The following is a 23,046-nucleotide window of genomic DNA, read 5'->3' as shown; positions in this document are numbered from 1 at the left end:
AGGCATAATTATTTTCATTGATACCAACAATGGGACACTATTCCTCCCACTGATACCAATGATGGGACACTATTCCTCCCACTGACACCAATGATGGGGCACTATTCCTCCCACTGACACCAATGATGGGGCACTATTCCTCCCACTGACACCAATGATGGGGCACTATTCCTCCCACTGACACCAATGATGGGGCACTATTCCCCCCACTGATACCAATGATGGGGCACTATTCCTCCCACTGACACCAATGATGGGGCACTATTCCTCCCACTGACACCAATGATGGGGCACTATTCCTTCCCACTGACACCAATGATGGGGCTCTATTCCTCCCACTGACACCAATGATGGGGCACTATTCCTCCCACTGACACCAATTATGGGGCACTATTCCTCCCACTGATACCAATGATGGGGCACTATTCCTCCCACTGACACCAATTATGGGGCACTATTCCTCCCACTGATACCAATGATGGGGCACTATTCCTCCCACTGACACCAATTTCTACTCCCATTGGCCATAGCCCGGCCCCCCTAAACTCTCAAGGACAGTAAACTAGCCCTTCGTTTTAAAAACTTTGGAGACCCCAGATCTAGGGTACATTTAAAGGGTCATGTAGCCCGCCTCCTTCCCCCACCTTCTCCAGGCACAAAGGGGTCTGAACCCCGAATGGCCAGGGCTGAGCAGGACCGGAACCTTCTTACCCTTCAGGCACAGAGACTTGAACTCTACACACGCTCTGGAGCGGCTCGGGGTTTTCACGATGGACTCGATGTGCAGAAATCTCAGCGTGTACCTGCAATCTGGGAACGAATACAGAACGCAGAAATGAAGGCAGGAAACTAGAGGGGAGCGATTCACATGAATGGGGAACGATTCCCCTCCGAGCCTCACCTCTCTGGGACATAAAATTCAGGCCGATCTCAAACGTGGCAAAAACCGGAGCGTGGTCGCTGCTCACAATATCATCGGTGCAACCTACGAAGAGAAGGAAACAGATATAATCGATGTGCAAATGATCGAACATTCACCCGGCCTTCACGAATAATCCCCGTAATGTGTCCAGTAGGTGCATTTCCTTTGGCAATCAGCGCCATCTATTGGCCGTAATGTGATATTTCCCAGAAATGTCTCCATCGGGAAAATACTACATTATGGCCACTGGATGGCGCTGTTGGCGATAGGAAATGCACAGGAGGACCAGTGGTACCCAGGGGCGGACTGACTATTTGGAAACTCAGGCACTGCCCGAGGGCCCAGGGTCAGTGAGGGGCCCCATGAGATGCCCCTGGTACCTTTTTCATAGGCTTTTTTGTGTTTGGGCAAAGGCACAGGGGCCCCATGATCCCCTATTGCCCGGGGGCCCCATGAGTTTCCAGTCCGCCCCTGGTGGTACCCCCTTATCCACGGCCCTATGTGTGGGGGCTCATGTGTGGGGCAGGCATGTTGGTTCTCACCGTATGAAGTGCATTTAACCTCAGTGTCCGGGTAACATGTCCATAGGATTCGATCGCTCCAGGATGGTGCAGCTAGACGAGTCTAGAAGAAAATGCAACATAAAGCAACTCTGAAGATAATGGAGGCCAAGCATCATATAATATAGATTTACATCGATCAAAACACACCCCTGACCATCACACCTATATGAGCTCGTCGGAAATCCCATTCCAAAACCATGACCATTAAAATGCAGTTGCTCCCCTCCCCCCATGGCAATTGTGAGGTCAGGTACTGATGTTGGATGAGAAGACCTGGCTCACGAATCAAGCCCCACATCAGGCACCCAAAAAATATGGGTTCCAATTCATCTCGAAGGTGTTCAGTAGGGTTGAGGTCGGGGCTCTGTGCAGGTTCCTCCAGGACCTCCAACCTACTGATCACCTTTGGGATGAGAAAACCTCATACTGAAGGTACATACAAAGCAGAGTTGAGGTCAGGGCTCTGTGCAAGATGCTCAAGTTCCACCAGGGCATCACACCTACTGAATAACTTTGGGATGAGAAAACCTCATACCAAAGGTGTTCCGTAGGGTTAGGGGCAGAAATTGATGTTGGGTGAGAAGACCTTATACCAAAGGTCTTCCAAAGTAGGGTTGAGGTCAGGGCTGTGTGCAGGACACGAGTTCCTCCATGACCTCAAACCTACTGAGCATCTTTGGGGTGAGAACTCATACCAAAAGTGTTCTGTAGGGTTATGGGCAGGTACAGATGTTGGGTGAGAAGACCTTATACCAAAGGTCTTTCAAAAGTAGGGTTGAGGTCAGGGCTCTGCACAGGATGCTCAGGTTTCTCCAGGACCTCAAACCTACTGATCACCTTTGGGATGAGAAAACCTCATACCAAAGGTATTCCATAGGGTTAGGGGTAGGTATGGATGTTGGGTGGGAAGACCTAGGGTCTTTCAAAAGTAGGTTTGAGGTCAGGGCTCTGTGCAGCATGCTCAGGTTCTTCCAGGGCATCATACCTACTGAATAACTTTGGGATGAGAAAACTTCATACAAAAGGTGTTCCATAGGGTTAGGGGCAGGTATGGATGTTGGGTGGGAAAACCTAAGGTCTTTCAAAAGTAGGGTTGAGGTCAGGGCTCTGTACAGGACACTTGAGTTCCTCCATGACCTCAAACCTACTGAACACCTTTGGGATTAGAAGACTTGATCCCAATGCTGTTCATTAGAGTTGAGGGCAGGTCCTGATGTTGGATGAGAAGACCTTATACCAAAGGTCTTCCAAAAGTAGGGTTGAGGTCAGGGCTCTGTGCAGGACAAACCTACTGATCACCTTTGGGATGAGAAAACGTCATACCAAAGGTGTTCCGTAAGGTTAGGGGCAGGTATTGATGTTGGGTGAGAAGACCTAAGGTCTGTCAAAAGTAAGTTTGAGGTCAGGGCTCTGTGCAGGATGCTCAGGTTCCTCCAAGAACTCAAACCTACTGATCACCTTTGGGATGAGAAAACCTCATACCAAAGGTGTTCCATAGGGTTAGGGGCAGGTACTGATGTTGGGTGAGAAGGCCAAAGGTCTTTCAAAAGTAGGGTTGAGGTCAGGGCTCTGTTTAGGATGCTCAGGTTCCTCCAGGGCATCACACCTACTGAATAACTTTGGGATGAGAAAACTTCATACCAAAGGTGTTCCATAGGGTTAAAGGCAGGTACAGATGTTGGGTGAGAAGACCAAAAGCCTTTCAAAAGTAGGGTTGAGGTCAGGGCTCTGTGCAGGACGCTCAGGTTCCTCCAGGGCCTCAAACCTACTGATCACCTTTGGAATGAGAAAACTGATGTTGGGTGAGAAGACCAAAAGTCTTTCAAAAGCAGGGTTGAGGTCAGGGCTCTGTGTTGGACACTTGAGTTCCTCCAAACCATAATTTTATGGAGCTGGCTTTGTAAATAAGGGACAGTCATGGTGGAACAGAAAAAAGTCTTCACCATACTGTTACCACAAGGTTGAAAGACCTCAATTGTCTACAATGTCTTTGTACGATGAAACATTTACTGGGAACACCTGAACTCCATCAACTGGAGGGAGCACATCATTTTGGCCATAAATCCAGTAGTAGTTGGTCACATTCAACTGAACTTGTTCTGTAATGTAAGTTTTTGTAGCTTCTGCACAGTTCTAATGAGTGTCAGGAAGACACCCAAACAATCCTTTTCTTGGACAATCAACATCTGTCTATGAACAGGGTGGTTGGATGAAGGTGTTGGTGCTATCTGTGTGGGTATAAATGTTGAGGTGTCTTCCTGACACTCATTAGAACTGAAGAGGTATCTAGGAGGAGCTACAAAACATCTTCAACATTCCAGAACTAGTCCAGGTGAATGCGACCAACTACTACTATTTACATCAGCCATTCTCAACCAGGGTTCCTCAAGAGGTTTCTAGAATTGTTGCTGACTGACCTCTCATCTGATGGTGCCTAGATAGTTCCGGGTCCAAAGCCTTTTGGCAGAGCCAGCAGCATGACACCAATGATCATTTTAGCTGTCTGAAAGGGTGGCATAAGGAGGGATTTCTTCCCTGACCATTAAAGTCAAAGCATTTTTCTCACTGACCCCCAATAACTTAGGTCTCAAGGAAGCAATGCCAAAATGAATCATTATTTCAAGGGTTCCTGCGGAGTAAAGGACGGTTTACACCACAACCAGGATGAACGAGAACCCTCACGAACATGAGTGGTCACAACAGAGCTAGTAGTTGGTCACATTCAGCTGCACTTGTCCTGGAATGTTGAAGATGTTTTGTAGCTCCTCCAAGATAACTCTTCAGTTTTAATGAGTGTCAGGAAGTCACCCCAACATTTATACCCACACAGATAGCACCAACACCTTCGTCCAACCACCATGGGATGTCAGAAGACAGATGTTGATGGTCCAAGAAAAGGGTTGTTTGGGTATCTTCCTGACACTCCTCAGAGCTGTGCAGAAGCTAATGACTGTCAGAAGGCAACCCCAAAATTTATACCCACACAGATAGCACCCATACCTTCGTCCAACCACCATGGGATACCAGAAGACAGATGTTGATGGTCCAAGAAAAGGGTTGTTTGGGTATCTTCCTGACATTCCTCAGAACTGTGCAGAAGCTAATGACTGCCAGAAGTCACCCCAACATTTATACCCACACAGATAGCACCCATACCTTCGTCCAACCACCATGGGATGTCCAAGATGGTCCAAGAAAAGGGTTGTTTGAGTATCTTCCTGACACTCCTCAGAACTGTGCAGAAGCTAATGACTGTCAGAAGGCAACCCCAACATTTATACCCACACAGATAGCACCCATACCTTCGTCCAACCACCATGGGATGCCAGAAGACAGATGTTGATGGTCCAAGAAAAGGGTTGTTTGGGTATCTTCCTGACACTCCTCAGAACTGTGCAGAAGCTAATGACTGTCAGAAGGACATATGGGGTATCTTCCTGACATTCATTAAACCTGAAGAAGTGGATTGGAGAAGCTACAAATTGTCTGACGGATGGTGGCCAACTACTACAAGATATACCATGACTGGGATCAACGAGACCTTCAAAGACCTTGAAGTTTGTATGACAAGACAGACATGGACAACATTCTCTGAACACGATGTACAAATGGATCTCACTCCGCCGGTCTTGGCCTTTTGCAGATCGTATCATTTTTCTCACTGACCCCCAATAACTTAGGTCTCAAGGAAACAATGCCAAAATGAATCATTATTTCAAGGGTTCCTGCGGAGTAAAGGACGGTTTACACCACAACCAGGATGAACGAGAACCCTCACGAACATGAGTGGTCACAACAGAGCTAGTAGTAGTTGGTCACATTCTGCTGGACTTGTCCTGGAATGTTGAAGATGTTTTGTAGCTCCTCCAAGATACTTCTTCAGTTCTAATGAGTGTCAGAAGTCACCCCAACATTTATACCCACACAGATAGCACCAACACCTTCGTCCAACCACCATGGGATGCCAGAAGACAGATATTGATGGTCCAAGTAAAGGGTTGTTTGGGTATCTTCCTGACACTCCTCAGAACTGTGCAGAAGCTAATGACTGTCAGAAGGACATATGGGGTATCTTCCCGACATTCCTTAAAACGTGGATTGGAGAAGCTACAAAACGTCTGATGGATGGTGACCAACTTCTACTGGGATCAACGAGACCTTCAAAGACCTTGAAGTTTGTATGACAAGACAGACATGGACAACGTTCTCTGAACACGATGTATGAATGGATCTCACTCCTCCAGTCTTGGCCTTTTGCAGATCGTATGTGCGAGAACCTCTTTCGTAGCGGCACGTTGGAGGAAAGGTGATTGGCTCCTCTTCTGTAAATAAAGATCCACAGTGAAGACACACATCGATACGTTGTAACACGAACATTTACTAAAACGTGACTTCCGTGGCGTACGCGGGATATGGAAAATACACGGGGAGTCAGGAGGGCGCAGTACGGGGGGAGTCAGGAGGGCGCAGTACAGGGGGGGCAGGAGGGCGCAGTACAGGGGGAGTCAGGAGGGCGCAGTACGGGGGGGGTCAGGAGGGCGCAGTATAAGGGGGGGCAGGAGGGCGCAGTATAAGGGGGGGCAGGAGGGTGCAGAAAGGGGGGAGGCAGGAAGGCGCAGTATGGGGGTTGGCAGGAGGACGCAGTACAGGGGGAGTCAGGAGGGCACAGTACAGGGGGGGAGGGCACAGTACAGGGGGGGAGGGCACAGTACAGGGGGGAGTCAGGAGGGCACAGTATGGGGGGGGTCAGGTGGGCACAGTACAGGGGGGTCAGGAGGGCACAGTATGGGGGGGGTCAGGAGGGTACAGTACAGGGGGAGTCAGGAGGGTACAGTACAGGGGGGTCAGGAGGGTACAGTACAGGGGGGGTCAGGAGGGCACAGTACAGGGGGGGTCAGGAGGGCACAGTACAGGGGGGGGAGTCAGGAGGGCACAGTACAGGGGGGGGAGTCAGGAGGGCACAGTACAGGGGGGGGAGTCAGGAGGGCACAGTACAGGGGGGGGGGAGTCAGGAGGGCACAGTACAGGGGGGAGTCAGGAGGGCACAGTACAGGGGGGGTCAGGAGGATGTAAGCAGCCCCCCCCCATGTGTTTCTGATGTACAGAGAACGGCATGCCAAAGCGCAGCACACAGCATGCTGGGAAATGCTGACCGACTTACTGAATCCCAGGAAGACTTTCTTCTTCTCCCTCTCCTGGTTCAGCTGATCGACAGGAAGGAGAAGCTGCTGCTGCCCGCTGTACACGCACTGCAGAATGTCCTGTGTGGGGGGGGGAGGGGAGGGATCAATCAACGGATTTCTGGCAGGATCAGCAGATCATTTTTTTAGCACCTGCAGCACTTTGAACCTCTACATGGCGAGCGCGCCCTAACGCCCACCCGCGTCCCGCGCAATCGTGTCCGCAGTGCGCCAATGTTCTGCGCTCCGAGCGCACTCGCTGCACGCTGACCTCTCCCGATTAGGCGAGGTTCACACCTTTGCAGTCTGCGTTTCATCCCTTTCTGCACGGCGTTTTGCGTTGCGTTTTGCGATTTTGCACTCGTGTTTTTGATTGAAATTTTGCAGTACAAAAAAAAAAAAAAGGACGACCTTATACACAGAGGCTTCACAGGCACTTGCGTTTTTGATGCGTTTTACGTTTTTTTTCTTGTTGCTAGGCAAATTAAAAACACGAAATGCAGCAAAAACGTGGCAAAAATGCATTAAAAACTCACGATATGCTTTCCATTGAAGTCTATAGGCCGGGTTCACACTGATGCCGAGCAGCACATCGCATGGGAACCGCACCGCATTCCTGGGAAATCACATGCGAATTCTGTGCGGTGCGATCGGAGCTTTGTATGGCTCAAATCGCACCAAATCTGCAACAGAAATATGCAGGACCCTTTGTTGGTCGGCACCAGAATCGGATCGGATGGAATTGACACTGGTAATCGAATCGCAATCATTTCACACATCGCACTGCGTTTTGTGAAATGATTTCGGGGTGTTGTTAACTGAACATACACACCCGCAGTGGTTCGCATGAATGGGGTGCAATTCTGATGCTGTGCGGAAATCGCACAGAAAATGCTACAAATTCTCACAGGAAACAGCAAATTTGTACAGAAAACGCAGCAAATTCACACAGAAAATGCAGCAAATTCGCACAGAAAACGCAGCAAATTCGCACAGAAAATGCAGCAAATTCGCACAGAAAACGCAGCAAATTCGCACAAAAAACGCAGCAAATTCCCACAGAAAACGCAGCAAATTCCCACAGAAAACAGCAAATTTGTACAGAAAACGCAGCAAATTCACACAGAAAATGCAGCAAATTCGCACAGAAAACGCAGCAAATTCGCACAAAAAACGCAGCAAATTCACACAGAAAACGTTGCAAATTCGCACAGAAAACGCAGCAAATTCACACAGAAAACGCAGCAAATTCGCACAGAAAATGTTGCAAATTCTCGCTGAAAATACAGCAAATTTGCACAAAATACACATCAAATTTGCGCAGAAAACGCAGAAATCTGCACAGAAAATGCAGCAAATTCACACAGAAAATGTTGCAAATTCTCACAGAAAACACAGCAAATTCACACCAAAAACGCAGCAAATTCTCACAGAAAACACAGCAAATTCACACCAAAAACGCAGCAAATTCGCACAGAAAACGCAGCAAATTCACACAAAAATCGCAGCAAATTCACACAAAAAACGCAGCAAATTCGCACAGAAAACGTTGCAAATTCGCACAGAAAACGCAGCAAATTCACACAGAAAACGCAGCAAATTCGCACAGAAAACAGCAAATTCGCACAGAAAACGTTGCAAATTCTCGCTGAAAATACAGCAAATTTGCACAAAAAACAGCAAATTTGCACAGAAAACGCAGAAATCTGCACAGAAAATGTTGCAAATTCTCACAGAAAACACAGCAAATTCACAGCAAAAACGCAGCAAATTCTCACAGAAAACACAGCAAATTCGCACAGAAAACGCAGCAAATTCGCACCAAAAACGCAGCAAATTCACACCAAAAACGCAGCAAATTCGCACAGACCTGAGATTTCAGGTGAGATTTTTTTATGCGATTTCAGGTGAGATTTGCAAATTGAAATCGTACCTGAAATCGCATCTAATGAATGTGAACTGTCAGTGTGAGATTTGCTGCGGCGCGATTTCTAAAGTCGTCCTCGTGTGACTTTTTCTGCGTTTTTTTTGCGATTTCACAGACGTAGAATAGAAATGGAGTCACGCGGTGCCTGCTTGCTCCCGAGCTGTGTGTCTATGGAGTCACGCGGTGTCCGCTCGCTCCCGAGCTGTGTGTCTATGGAGTCACGCGGTGTCCGCTCGCTCCCGAGCTGTGTGTCTATGGAGTCACACGGTGTCCGCTCGCTCCCGAGCTGTGTGTCTATGGAGTCACACGGTGTCCGCTCGCTCCCGAGCTGTGTGTCTATGGAGTCACACGGTGTCCGCTCGCTCCCGAGCTGTGTGTCTATGGAGTCACACGGTGTCCGCTCGCTCCCGAGCTGTGTGTCTATGGAGTCACGCGGTGTCCGCTCGCTCCCGAGCTGTGTGTCTATGGAGTCACGCGGTGTCCGCTCGCTCCCGAGCTGTGTGTCTATGGAGTCACGTGGTGTTCGCTCGCTCCCGAGCTGTGTGTCTATGGAGTCACGTGGTGTCCGCTCACTCCTGAGCTGTGTGTCTATGGAGTCCTGCAGTGTCCGCTCGCTCCTGAGCTGTGTGTCTATGGATTCACGCGGTGTCCGCTTGCTCCCGAGCTGTGTGTCTATGGAGTCACGCAGTGTCCGCTCGCTCCCGAGCTGTGTGTCTATGGAGTCACGCAGTGTCCGCTTGCTCCCGAGCTGTGTGTCTATGGAGTCACGCGGTGTGTGCTCGCTCCCGAGCTGTGTGCCTATGGATTCACGCGGTGTCCGCTCGCTCCCGAGCTGTGTGTCTATGGAGTCACGCGGTGTCCGCTCGCTCCCGAGCTGTGTGTCTATGGAGTCACGCGGTGTGTGCTCGCTCCCGAGCTGTGTGTCTGTGGCCCCGCACAGGAATCGTCGGCTCCTACCTGCACCGGCATCTCCAGCTTGTAGTTCAAGTCTCCCGCCCAGAACAGGTAGGAGAGTCGCAGAGGGAGCTGGAAACCGCGCAACGCCTCGTCTCCAAGGAGCAGCCCTCGCAGGATCTCCCCGAAACTCTGATTCCTCCTGAAAAGAGACGACCAGTGAGAACAGCGCCGCCCCCAGGACTGAACGGAACTACAGTGAGCCCTAGGATCCGTCCCAGAGATCACATGGTACAGGGCCATTCACAGCAGCCTTGTACCATGTGACAAGCTGTGACCAATCACAGCTCACACAGCATTTCTCAGCGGCTGCAGGAATGAGGAGTGATTGCTTTTACAGCATGACAGGGTAAAAAAAAAATCCTGATCATCCCCCACAAGTGGTACAGTGTCATTATCGTGGGTGGGGTATGTAAAAAAAAAAAAATACATACATGAATAAAAAATTTTACATAAAAAAAAAATGCAATTTAAAAAATTTTTAAAATTATATATATATTTTTTTTACTAGATTAATAGATTTTTCTTTTGGCCTAGATTAATGAAAAAAGATTATTTATTTGCAAAATTTTACAAAACAAATTTTGTTTTTTAAATTTTAGGTGTTTTTTTTCATTTAGATAATAACATTTTTTTTTAAAAAACCCACAAGTAGTACAGTGTCAGTATGGTGAAAGTGTACTGCTAGGGTGGCAGTATGTAAAAAAAAAATGTTACATAGTAAAAATGTAATTTTGAAAAATTGGTTATTTTTTTTTCTAAAAAAGGTAGAAGAATAGATTTTTGCCTGGATTTATGAAGAAAGATTGTTTATTAGCAAAATTTTACAAAAACAATGTTTTTCTTTTCAAAATTTTTGGTCGCTTTTTCATTTATACAACAAAAAATAAAAAACCCACAACTGGTACAGTGTCAGTACATACTACACTAGGGTGGTGGTATGTAAAAAAATAAATGCATACATGAATAAAAAATGTTAAATACAATAAAAAAATTTTTAAAATGATATATTTTTCTATATAATGATTTGGAATATTTTTTTTACCAAAAAATGTAGCAGAATAGATTTTGTCCTAGATTTATGAAGAAAGATTATTTGCAAAATTTTACAACGAAAAATAGTTTTTTTCAAAATTTTTGGTCTTTTTTTTATTTTTATAACAAAAAATAAAAAAGTAGTAAAAAAATACATAAATCAATAAATGTCACATAAAATAAAAATGTAATTTAAAAAATTGTTTAAAACTATATATTTTTTTAATATACTGATTTGGGGGGGGGGGGGGGTTTACCAAAAAAGGTAGCAGACAAGATTTTGGCCTAGATCTATGAAGAAAAATTATTTGCAAAACTTTACAAAAAAAATTTAAGAAAAATTTTGGTCTTTTTTTCATTAATTTAAAATAAATTAAAAAAACACAACTAGTACAATGTCAGTATGGTGACACGGTACTGTTAGGGTGGTGGTATGTAAAAAAAATTAATACATATGAATAAAACACGTTACATAAAATAAAAAAATTTTAAAATTATATATTTTTCTATATTGTTATTTGGGTTATTTTTTTTTACCAAAAAATGTAGTAGAATAGATTTTGGCCTAGATTTATGAAATTTTTTTTTAAATTTTCAAAATTTTCAGTCTTTTATGTAAAAAAAAATAAAAAACCCACAAGTAGTAAAAAAAATACATAAATCAATAAATGTCACATAAAATAAAAATGTAATTTAAAAATTTGTTTAAAATTACATATTTTTTCTATATACTGATTTGGGTTCTTTTATCCTACCAAAAAAGGTAGCAGAATCGATTTTGGCCTAGATCTATGAAGAAAGATTATTTGCAAAATTTTCCAAAAAACATATTTTTTTAAGAAAAATGTTGGTCTTTTTTTCATTTATGTAACAAAATATAACAAAAAGTAGTAAAAAAAAAAAAACATAAATCAATAAATGTTACATAAACTAAAAATGTAATTTAATACTTTTTTTTTAAATTATATATTTTTTCTATAAAATGATTTGGGTTATTTTTTTACAAAAAAAGTAGCAGAATCGATTTTGGCCTAGATCTATGAAGAAAGATTATTTGCCAAAATTTACAAAAAAATATTTTTTAAAAAAATGTTTTGGTCTTTTTTTATTTATATAACAAAAAATAAAAAAACCAACAAGTAGTAAAAAAACACATAAATTAATAAATGTCACATAAAATAAAAATGTAATTTAAAAAATTGTTTAAAATTATATATTTTTTCTATATAATGATTTGGGTTATTTTTTTTACCAATAAATGTAGCAGAATAGATTTTTTCCTAGATTTATGAAGAAAGATTATTTGCAAAATGTTACAAAAAAAAATTTTTTTTTCAAAATTTTCAGTCTTTTTTTCATTTATATAAGAAAAAAATAAAAACACAACTAATACAGTGTCAGCATGGTAACACTGCACTGTTAGGGTGGTGGTATGTAAAAAAAATAAATACATAAATAAAAAATTATTTTCAAAATTTTCTGTCTTTTTTCATTTATATAACAAAAAATAAAAAAAACCCAAGCAGTATAGTGTCACCTAGGGTGTTAGAATGTAAAAAAAAAACAATACATGTTACAAAAAATAAAAATATAATTTAAAAAATTGTTTAAAATTATATATTTTTTCTGTATACTGATTTGGATTTTTTTTCTACCAAAAAAGGTAGCAGAATAGATTTTGGCCTAGATCTATGAAGAAAGATTATTTGCCAAGTTTTAAAAAAATATATTTTTTTAAGAAAAATGTTGGTCATTTTTTCATTTATATAAAAAAAAATAAAAAAAAAACCCCACAAGTAGTACAGTGTCAGTATGGTGACAATGTACTGTTAGGGGGTTGGTGTGTAAAAAAAATAAATATATACATGAATAAAAAATGTTACATAAAATAAAAAAAGTTTAAAATTATACCTTTTTCTATATAATTATTTAGGGTTTTTTTTATAACATTTATTGATTTATGTATTTTTTTTTACTACTTGTGGGTTTTTTATTTGTTGTTACATAAATGAAAAAAGACTGAAATGTTTTTTTTTTTATTTTTTTTTATATATTTTGGCATTTTTATTTTATGTAACATTTATTGATTTTTTTTTATTTACATACTAACACCCTAGCAGTACAGCGTCACTATGCTGACACTATACTACTTGTGGTTTTTTTGTTATATAAATGAAAAAAAGACAAAAAATTTTGAAAAAAAAAATTTTTTTGTAAAATTTTGCAAATAATCTTTCTTCATAAATCTAGGACAAAATCTATTCTGCTACATTTTTTGGTAAACAAATAACCCAAATCATTATATGGAAAAAATATAATTTGAAACTATTTTTTAAATTACATTTTTATTTTATGTGATATTTATTGATTTATGTATTTTTTTTACTACTTGCAGGGTTTTTTTTTGTTATATAAATGAAAAAAAGACTGAAAAATTTGAAAAAAAATTATTTTTTTTTGTGAAATTTTGCAAATAAACTTTCTTCATAAATCTAAGATATAATCTATTCTGCTACATTTTTTGGTAAAAAAAACCCTAAATAATTATATAGAAAAAGATATAATTTTAAACTTTTTTTATTTTATGTAACATTTTTTATTCATGTATATATTTATTTTTTTTACACACCAACCCCCTAACAGTACATTGTCACCATACTGACACTGTACTACTTGTGGGGGTTTTTTTTATTTTTTTTTATATAAATGAAAAAATGACCAACATTTTTCTTAAAAAAATATATTTTTTTAAAACTTGGCAAATAATCTTCAAAGAATACATACATGAATAAAAAATTTTACATAAAAAAAATGTAATTTAAAAAATTGTTTAAAATTATATATTTTTTCTATATAATGATTTGGGTTAATTTTTTTTTTTTTTTACTAGATTAATAGATTTTTCTTTTGGCCTAGATTAATGAAAAAAGATTATTTATTTGCAAAATTTTACAAAACAAATTTTGTTTTTTAAATTTTAGGTCTTTTTTTTCAATTAGATAATAAAAAATTTTTTAAAAACCCACAAGTAGTACAGTGTCAGTATGGTGAAAGTGTACTGCTAGGGTGGCAGTATGTAAAAAAATTAAATAAAATAAAAAATGTTACATAAAGTAAAAATTTCATATAAAAAAATTGTTTAAAATTATATATTTTTTCTATATAATGATTTGGGTTATTTTTTTTTTTTTTACTAAAAAAAGGTAGAAGAATAGATTTTGGCCTAGATTAATGAAAAAAGATTATTTATTTGCAAAATTTTACAAAACAAATTTTGTTTTTTAAATTTTAGGTCTTTTTTTCAACCCACAAGAAGTACAGTGTCAGTATGGTGAAACTGTACTGCTAGGGTAGCAGTATGTAAAAAAAAAAAAATGTTACATATTAAAAATGTAATTTAAAAAAATTGTTTAAAATTATATATTTTTTTCTATATAATGATTTTTTTTTTTTACTATAAAAGGTAGAAGAATAGATTTTTGCCTAGATTTATGAAGAAAGATTATTTATTTGCAAAATTTTACAAGACAAATTTTGTTTTTTAAATTTTAGGTCTTTTTTTCATTTAGATAATAAAAAAATTTAAAAAACCCACAAGTAGTACAGTGTCAGTATGCTGAAAGTGTACTGCTAGGGTGGCAGTATGTAAAAAAAAAATAAAAAAAAAAATGTTACATAGTAAAAATGTAATTTTGAAAAATTGGTTATTTTTTTTTACTAAAAAAGGTAGAAGAATAGATTTTTGCCTGGATTTATGAAGAAAGATTATTTATTAGCAAAATTTTACAAAAACAATGTTTTTCTTTTCAAAATTTTTGGTCGCTTTTTCATTTATACAACAAAAAATAAAAACCCACAACTGGTACAGTGTCAGTACATACTACACTAGGGTGGTGGTATGTAAAAAAATAAATGCATACAGGAAAAAAAAATGTTAAATACAATAAAAAATTGTTTAAAATGATATATTTTTCTATATAATGATTTGGAATATTTTTTCTACCAAAAAATGTAGCAGAATAGATTTTGTCCTAGATTTATGAAGAAAGATTATTTGCAAAATTTTACAACAAAAAATAGTTTTTTTAGTCTTTTTTTTATTTTTATAACAAAAAATAAAAAAAAACTACAAAAGTGGGTACCTAAAATACCTAAATCAATAAATGTCACATAAAATAAAAATGTAATTAAAAAATATTGTTTAAAACAATTTTTTTTTATATACTGATTTGGGTTTTTTTTTCCACCAAAAAAGGTAGCAGAATAGATTTTGGCCTAGATCTATGAAGAAAATTATTTGCAAAATTTTACAAAAAAATATTTTTTTAGAAAAATTTGGTCTTTTTTTCATTTATTTAAAATAAATTAAAAAAACACAACTAGTACAATGTCAGTATGGTGACACGGTACTGTTAGGGTGGTGGTATGTAAAAAAAATTAATACATATGAATAAAAAATGTTACATAAAATAAAAAATTGTTTAAAATTATATATTTTTCTATATTGTTATTTGGGTTATTTTTTTTTTTTACCAAAAAATGTAGCAGAATAGATGTTGGCCTAGATTTATGAAGAAAGATTATTTGCAAAATTTTACAAAAAAAAATTATTTTTTTTTCAGAATTTTCGTTCTTTTTTTCTTTTTATTTCCTCTCTGATGCCCCCCTCACCACCTGCCCCCTGGACCCTATCCCCTCACAACTCCTACGACCCCCCCTCCCCCTCCATCCTACGCTCCCTCACCCACATCTTCAATCTCTCCCTCTCCTCCGACACTTTCCCCTCCCCCCTGAAACATGCACACATCACCCCCATACTTAAGAAGCCCTCCCTGGACCCCAATGACCCGAACAACCTCAGACCCATCTCCCTGCTCCCATTTACATCCAAACTCCTTGAGCGCCTCGTCTACACCCGCCTGAGCGCCCACCTCAACGACAACAACCTCCTCGATCCCCTACAGTCCGGCTTCCGTCCCCTACACTCCACAAAAACCCCCCTACACCCCAACGAAACCGCCCCACACCCCACCGAAACTGCCTTACTCAAACTCTCCAACGACCTGCTAACCGCCAAAGCTAATGGCCACTACTCAGTGCTCCTACTCCTTGACCTCTCTGCCAATCCCTCCACTGGCCTCCACTCAGTGTCCTCCATCCCTCTCTGCCAATCCCTCCACCGGCCTCCATTCAGTGTCCTCCACCCCTCTCTGCCAATCCCTCCACTGGCCTCCATTCAGTGTCCTCCACCCCTCTCTGCCAATCCCTCCACTGGCCTCCATTCAGTGTCCTCCACCCCCCTCTGCCAATCCCTCCACTGGCCTCCATTCAGTGTCCTCCACCCCCCTCTGCCAATCCCTCCACCGGCCTCCACTCAGTGCCCTCCACCCCTCTCTGCCAATCCCTCCAGGTCCTGATCTTGAATGAGAAGACCTTATACAAAAGGTCTTCCAAAAGTAGGGTTGAGGTCAGGGCTCTGTATAGGACACTGGAGTTCCTCCACACCAAACTGGTCCTCCATGTCTTTATGGAGTTGGCTTTGTACACGGGGGGACAGTCATGGGGGGACAGAAAAGGGTCTTCACCGAACTGTTACCACAAGGCTGGAAGAGCACAACTGTCTCCAATGTCTTTGTATGATGGAGTATTACCGGGACCCATCACTGGAGACACCTGACCTCCATCATTAGGAGATGGGTCACGTACATCTGGCCATGCAGGTAGGACCACAGAGATGAACCTTCACACATATTAACACCCGAGCTTCAGGCTGCAGTTCGGTTTTGTATTTTTTTTTTACTCGTTCTGATAATTACATATGTAAAAAGGGGACCAGGACGGGTTCTCACCTTGCCATCAGGACTGGTCTTCTTGAAGACTCTAAAAGAAAATAATCGATAAACAATAAAACGATGAGTGAGCCAATCTGGAATTTGTATGTGTGGACGATCTTCACGTTTCATGAGTCTGTGCCTACTGCTAGAAGGTTGAGGATGTTGGTGACACAAGGAACGGTTTACTATCCAGGGACTACGAAGCGTATATAGACAGGAAGTGGTGTAGATCTAATGTAAGGGCCACCTGGGTAACCCGTGTGTACTGTCCTCAGGGGTGCAGACGGGGTGCCCATCGTGAATCAAGGTCTTTAGACAATCCCCATGTCCGGGATCACTCACACCACGATGCATGCACTCTAACACGTGCGTTTTCATACGTTCTCAGTTTGCTGCCAATGTACCTCAACCCATGAATAAATAGGTCCCACTCGGGCTCGGTTCACACTTGGGATCCGACTTGTGGGACCCTCAAATCTCATGACATGTGAGACCCCCAAGTCGCATGATGTGAAATCCCATGTTAGTCAATGAGAGTCGTCTCTGAAGTCGCTTTAGTAAAGGTTCCTGAGCCACTTGGAGGCGACTTCCATCCCACTTGTGCCCATAGACTTTATTGGAAGTCGCCTCCTCCATCTATATCGATGTGATTTGGATCCGACATGACAGGAAGATTACCCAGCATTCCCTGAAAGTGGCTTTGGAGTTTCACTCAAAAGTCGCACTGTAAGTCATGTTGGGAGAGAGGCGGGGCGGTGGAGAGGCAGAGAGGTGGGGAGGTAGAGAGGCGGGGCAGTAGGGAGGTAGAGAGGTGGGGCGGTGGAGAGGCGGGGCGGTGGGGAGGTGGAGAGGCGGGGCAGTGGGGAGAGGCGGATAAGTGGAGAGGCGGGGCGGTGGAGAGGCGGAGAGGTGGGGAGGTGGGGAGGCGGGGCGGTGGAGAGGTGGGGAGGTGGAGAGGCGGGTCAATGGAGAGGTGGAGAGGCGGGGTGGTGGAGAGGTGGAGAGGCGGGGCGGTGGGGAGGTAGAGAGGCGGGGCGGTGGAGAGGTGGGGAGGTGGAGAGGCGGGGCGGTGGGGAGCTAGAGAGGCGGGGCGGTGGAGAGGTGGAGAGGCGGGGCGGTGGAGAGGCGGGGCGGTGGGGAGGTGGAGAGGCGGAGAGGCGGGGCAATGAGGTTGAACTCTCCACCTGATCCAAGTGTTACCAGAATGGGGTCCATGCTGAGCGGCTGACCTCCTGTCTTCATAATGCAGCACAGCAGAGGCTCAGTATAGGACCCAGAAGCTAGAGGAGAGCACTGTAGTAGCAATGTACTAGTGGTGTAGAGGTGTAGTAGCTGTGTAGTAGTAGTGTAGAGGTGTAGTAGCAGTGTACTAGTGGTGTAGAGGTGTAGTAGCTGTGTAGTAGTAGTGTAGAGGTGTAGTAGTAGTAGTGTAGAGGTGTAGTAGCTGTGTAGTAGTAGTGTGGAGGTGTAGTAGTAGTAGTGTAGAGGTGTAGTAGCTGTGTAGTAGTAGTGTAGAGGTGTAGTAGCAGTGTAGTAGTAGTGTGGAGGTGTAGTAGTAGTAGTGTAGAGGTGTAGTAGCTGTGTAGTAGTAGTGTAGAGGTGTAGTAGCAGTGTAGTAGTGGTGCAGAGGTATAGAAGTAGTAGTGTAGAGGTGTAGTAGTAGTGTAGAGGTGTAGTAGCAGTCTAGTAGTGGTGCAGAGGTGTAGTAGTGGTGCAGAGGTGTAGTAGTAGTGCAGAGGTGTAGTAGCAGTGCAGAGGTGTAGTAGCAGTGTAGTAGTAGTGCAGAGGTGTAATAGCTGTGCAGAGGTGTAGTAGCAGTGTAATAGTAGTGTAGAGGTGTAGTAGTAGTGCAGAGGTGTAGTAGCTGTGTAGAGGTGTAGTAGAGATGTAGTAGCAGTGTAGTAGTAGTGTAGAGGTGTAGTAGCTGTGTAGTAGTGGTATCTACACAGTGATTTCCAACTTCCACCGGCATCAGCCGGGTACAATTGTGCCAAAGTGCACCCAATGAGCTGTGTCCCACCTGATCAGCATGCCCTGCCCCCTTTTCTTGCACCCATGGCGGTCGCCTCGTCTGCCTACCCCTCAGCCCAGCCCTGCACCCGGCACATTGGTGTTCCTTCCAGTGGAGGGCGCTATTCCCTGACATGTTCTTGGTGTGAGTGATCCCCGGGGCTGTCAGGACACATGCAGTCCTTCGGATGTCAGGGACGGGGAGAAGCAGGACAGAGAAATCCGCAGATTTGGATTCCGGATCTCCCATCATTGTAATGTGGAAATCTTACTTGGAACCGTCCGCCATACTGACTCCAATCTGGGGGAGAAAACAGAAAAACGATCATTTGTAGGTCGGGGGATCCTGAAGCTCAAAGAAATACATCATTCCAGTGATTTAGCTGTAGTACTTGTTCTGCCACTAGATGTCCTCAGTTTCCGCTCCCCCAGGGATCAGGCTATACATTGTAACTTTGTAGAAAGAGGAGGAGTCATTTCCTCAGTCTCCTCCCCCGGGGATCAGACTGTACATTGTAACTTTGTAGAAGGCGGAGGAGTCATTTCCTCAGTCTCCTCCCCCGGGGATCAGACTGTACATTGTAACTTTGTAGAAGGAGGAGGAGTCATTTCCTCAGTCTCCTCCCCCAGTGATCAGACTGTACATTGTAACATTGTAGAAGGAGGAGGAGTCATTTCCTCAGTCTCCTCCCCCAGTGATCAGACTGTACATTGAAACTTTGTAGAAGGAGGAGGAGTCATTTCTCAGTCTCCTCCGCCAGTGATCAGACTGTACATTGTAACTTTGTAGAAGGAGGAGGAGTCATTTCATATCCTAACCCTATCCCTAACCCTATAAGTCACTGATTGCCGCCATTATTAGTATAAAAACATTTTTTAAATCCCAGTATCTTTCCCGCCATTTGTAAACGCTATAACTTTCACGTAAACCAATTAATTTACACTTATTGGGGTTTTTTGTAGCAAAGACATGTCACAGAATACATTCTGGCAGAAATTTATGACAAAATTTGATTTTAAAATTTATTACAGATTTAGTACAGATATCCCCCAAATGTCAGAATAGTACAGATATCCCCCAAATGACCCCTTTTTGCAGAGTAGACAGTCCGACGTACTTCATAAGAGGAATGGCGAGTTTTATGAAGTTGTATTTTTTTGTCATAATTTTTCGGAAAATGAAAAAATTAAAGAAATTATTTTCACAATTTTTTTTTTACATATTGTCACCAGTGCAGTACAGCGTCATCATATAACTGGCATGGCGGTGATCAGGGACACTGACTGGTGACAGTATGAATAAAAATATATATATATATATATTTTTTTTTTTTTTTTAATTATTTTTATTAATTTTTTATTACATTTTTTTTCGTTTTTTTTAAGATTTTTTTTTCATATTTCACTATGACCAAAGTAGTACAATGTTACCATGTCCGCCCCTGGTACAGTGTTAGCTGTGCACATGTGAAGACCCCCAGAACACGGCCCCCGGGACTGCCACTTGCTCCGGGTTTAGGAACACAAGATGAAACGGAACAATAAAGATGAAAAGTATAAACTTCGGAAATCGATCTTTTCTGTAACATTTCCTTATTTGGACATGAACGGAGAGCGGCACATTACTTTTTGTATAACTTTATTAAACACACAGATACACACAAATAACTTTTTTTTCTTTTTTGTACATTACAAGCCCAGCTATTCTTTGGACAAAATTAATTATATTTTGAATCATTTTATTGATCTACTAATTATATTTGATATAAATTTTATTGATCCCCTAATTATTTATATTTTGTATCATTTTATTGATCTACTAATTATATTTTATATAATTTTATTGATCCGCTAAATATTTATCTTTTGTATCATTTAATTTATCCATTAATTATATTTTGAATCATTTTATTGATCCGCTAATTATTTTTATTTTGTATTATTTTATTGATCTGTTAATTATATTTTATATTATTTTATTGATCCCCTAATTATTTATATTTTGTATCATTTTATTGATCTACTAATTATATTTTATATTATTTTATTGATCCCCTAATTATTTATATTTTGTATCATTTTATTGATCCTCTAATTATATTTTGTATCATTTTATTGATCCCCTAATTATTTATAATTTGTGTCATTTTATTGATCCTCTAATTATATTTTGTATCATTTTATTGATCCCCTAATTATTTATATTTTGTATCATTTTATTGATCCACTAATTATATTTTATATCATTTTATTGATCTGCTAAATATTTATCTTTTGTATAATTTTATTTATCCATTAATTATATTTTGAATAATTTTATTGATCCACTAATTGTATTTTGTATCATTTTATTCATCCATTAATTATATTTTGTATCATTTTATTGATCTGCTAATTGTATTTTGCATCATTTTATTGATCCACTGATTATTTATATTTTTTATCATTTTATTGATCCATTAATTATATTTTGTATAATTTTATTCATCCGCTAATTATATTTTGCATCATTTTATTGAGCCAATAATTATATTTTGTATCATTTTATTGATCTACTAATTATATTTTATATCATTTTATTGATCCCCTAATTATTTATATTATGTATCATTTTATTGATCTACTAATTATATTTTATATCATTTTATTGATCCTCTAAACATTTATATTTTGTATCATTTTATTTATCCGTTAATTATATTTTGAATCATTTTATTGATCCGCTAATTATTTATATTTTGTATCATTTTATTGATCTGCTAAATATTTATCTTTTGTATCATTTTATTTATCCGTTAATTAGATTTTGAATAATTTTATTGATCCACTAATTGTATTTTGTATCATTTTATTGATCTGCTAAATATTTATCTTTTGTATCATTTTATTTATCCGTTAATTATATTTTGAATAATTTTATTGATCCACTAATTATATTTTGTATCATTTTATTGATCTGCTAATTGTATTTTGCATCATTTTATTGATCCACTAATTATTTATATTTTGTAGCATTTTATTGATTCACTAATTATATTTTGCATCATTTTATTGAGCCAATAATTATATTTTGTATCATTTTATTGATCTGCTGATTATTTATATTTTGTATCATTTTATTCATCCATTAATTATATTTTGTATCATTTTATTGATCCCCTAATTATATTTTGTATCATTTTATTGATCCCCTAATTTTTCATATTTTCTATCATTTTATTCATCCATAATTATATTTTGTATCATTTTATAGAGCTGCTAATGATTTATATTTTGTATAATTTTATTGATCTGTTAATTATATTTTATATAATTTTTCTGATCCCCTAATTATTTATATTTTGTATAATTTTATTGATCTGTTAATTATATTTTATATAATTTTTCTGATCCCCTACTTATTTATATTTTGTATCATTTTATTGATCCACGAATTATATTTTATATAATTTTTTTGATCCGCTGAATATTTATATTTTTTATCATTTTATTTATCCATTAATTATATTTTGAATCATTTTATTGATCTGCTAATTGTATTTTGCATCATTTTATTGATCCACTAATTATTTGTATTATTTTATTCTTCCATTAATTTATTTTGTATCATTTTATTGATACGCTAATTATTTTATGTTTTGTATCATTTTATTCCTCCATATTTATTTATATTTTGTATCATTTTATTCCCCTATAATTATTTATATTTTGTATCATTTTATTCCTCTATAATTATTTTATGTTTTGTATCATTTTATTCCTCCATATTTATTTATATTTTGTATCATTTTATTCCTCTATAATTATTTATATTTTGTATCATTTTATTCCTGTATAATTATTTATTTAATTAAAAGTGTAAAAAAAAAAAAATCAAAGAATCATTTCAACGAATTAAGAATTTTTTTTTTTTTAATCATACTGAGAATTTCCAGCGTGATGGAGAGCCTGCGTGCGTAGCATGCGTGACCGTGGCGTGTCTATCACGTGTTGGGTGTCGTGGAAGGATTTTACATTCCGTGGTCACATGGAGTCCATCAAGCCGACCGTTTCCAGAATCTTTTTTTGAATTGGGGGTTCCAAGCTCCGCCCACCGATGCTGATTGGTTGATCTTCTTCCTCTTCTCCGGGGAAGGAGGGGCCGCTGACAACGATCGCACCGTCCAGGGATGGGGGTGGGGTTGGGGGTGTGCCCATGATGACCTGGGCTCACTGGAAGTGTCCAAAGTCAATGAACTCTGGAGGAGCAGCAGGAGGGAACGCAGCGCCAGAAAGGGGGCGGGTCATTCAGCAAATGCGATTTTTGTTCGTTTCGGAGGTTCTGAACGATTTTATTTCAATTTTTTTTTCTTTTTGTTGGAAATCTTGAGTTGCGCTTTATAGACGGGTTCCCCCTCCCCCGCCATGACACCTCACTTGGGGGTGTTCCTGGAACCCTGCGGGGATTCGGTCCTGAACGTCGCCTCCCTGCGTTCCGTCGTCTGCTCGCCACCCGCCGTCGCTGAGCGCGGTCTGGGGGATATCGGCGTGGAGGCGGAGCTCAGACCCTCGAAGAGGAAATATTCCGCGTTGCTGTAACTGCCGCAACAGATGCTGGCGGGACGTCGTCTGGAACAATAAA

General features: G+C 39.9%; 2 protein-coding genes across 2 annotated transcripts in view; both read right to left on the bottom strand.

The window, feature by feature from the left end:
- LOC149432888 (phosphatidylinositol 3,4,5-trisphosphate 5-phosphatase 2-like) overlaps positions 1 to 18,714 on the bottom strand; it is a 28,592-nt gene extending 9,878 nt beyond the window's left edge. Inside the window, exons 1-7 of the mRNA XM_089664831.1 lie at positions 18,698 to 18,714; positions 9,550 to 9,688; positions 6,647 to 6,746; positions 5,722 to 5,807; positions 1,465 to 1,546; positions 902 to 985; positions 712 to 810 (exon numbers count right to left, since the gene is read on the bottom strand). Coding sequence (XP_089520957.1) covers positions 712 to 810; positions 902 to 985; positions 1,465 to 1,546; positions 5,722 to 5,807; positions 6,647 to 6,746; positions 9,550 to 9,688; positions 18,698 to 18,714 — 607 coding nt within the window. The remainder of the gene's footprint in view (positions 1 to 711; positions 811 to 901; positions 986 to 1,464; positions 1,547 to 5,721; positions 5,808 to 6,646; positions 6,747 to 9,549; positions 9,689 to 18,697) is intronic.
- Positions 18,715 to 22,319: 3,605 nt separating this feature from the next.
- Positions 22,320 to 23,046, bottom strand: part of LOC149432887 (phosphatidylinositol 3,4,5-trisphosphate 5-phosphatase 2B-like) — a 53,158-nt gene continuing 52,431 nt past the window's right edge. The window contains exon 22 of the mRNA XM_089664830.1: positions 22,320 to 23,039. Within this exon, the coding sequence (XP_089520956.1) occupies positions 22,838 to 23,039 (202 nt within the window). The 3' untranslated portion in view covers positions 22,320 to 22,837. The remainder of the gene's footprint in view (positions 23,040 to 23,046) is intronic.

The sequence above is a fragment of the Staurois parvus genome, unplaced genomic scaffold (assembly GCF_062004578.1).
Source record: "Staurois parvus isolate SC_StPar_1 unplaced genomic scaffold, SC_StPar_1.0 ptg002062l, whole genome shotgun sequence".
NCBI classification, from domain to species: Eukaryota; Metazoa; Chordata; class Amphibia; order Anura; family Ranidae; genus Staurois; species Staurois parvus.
Note: the sequence above shows the minus strand (reverse complement) of the source record. Positions and strands in the feature narration are given on the sequence as shown.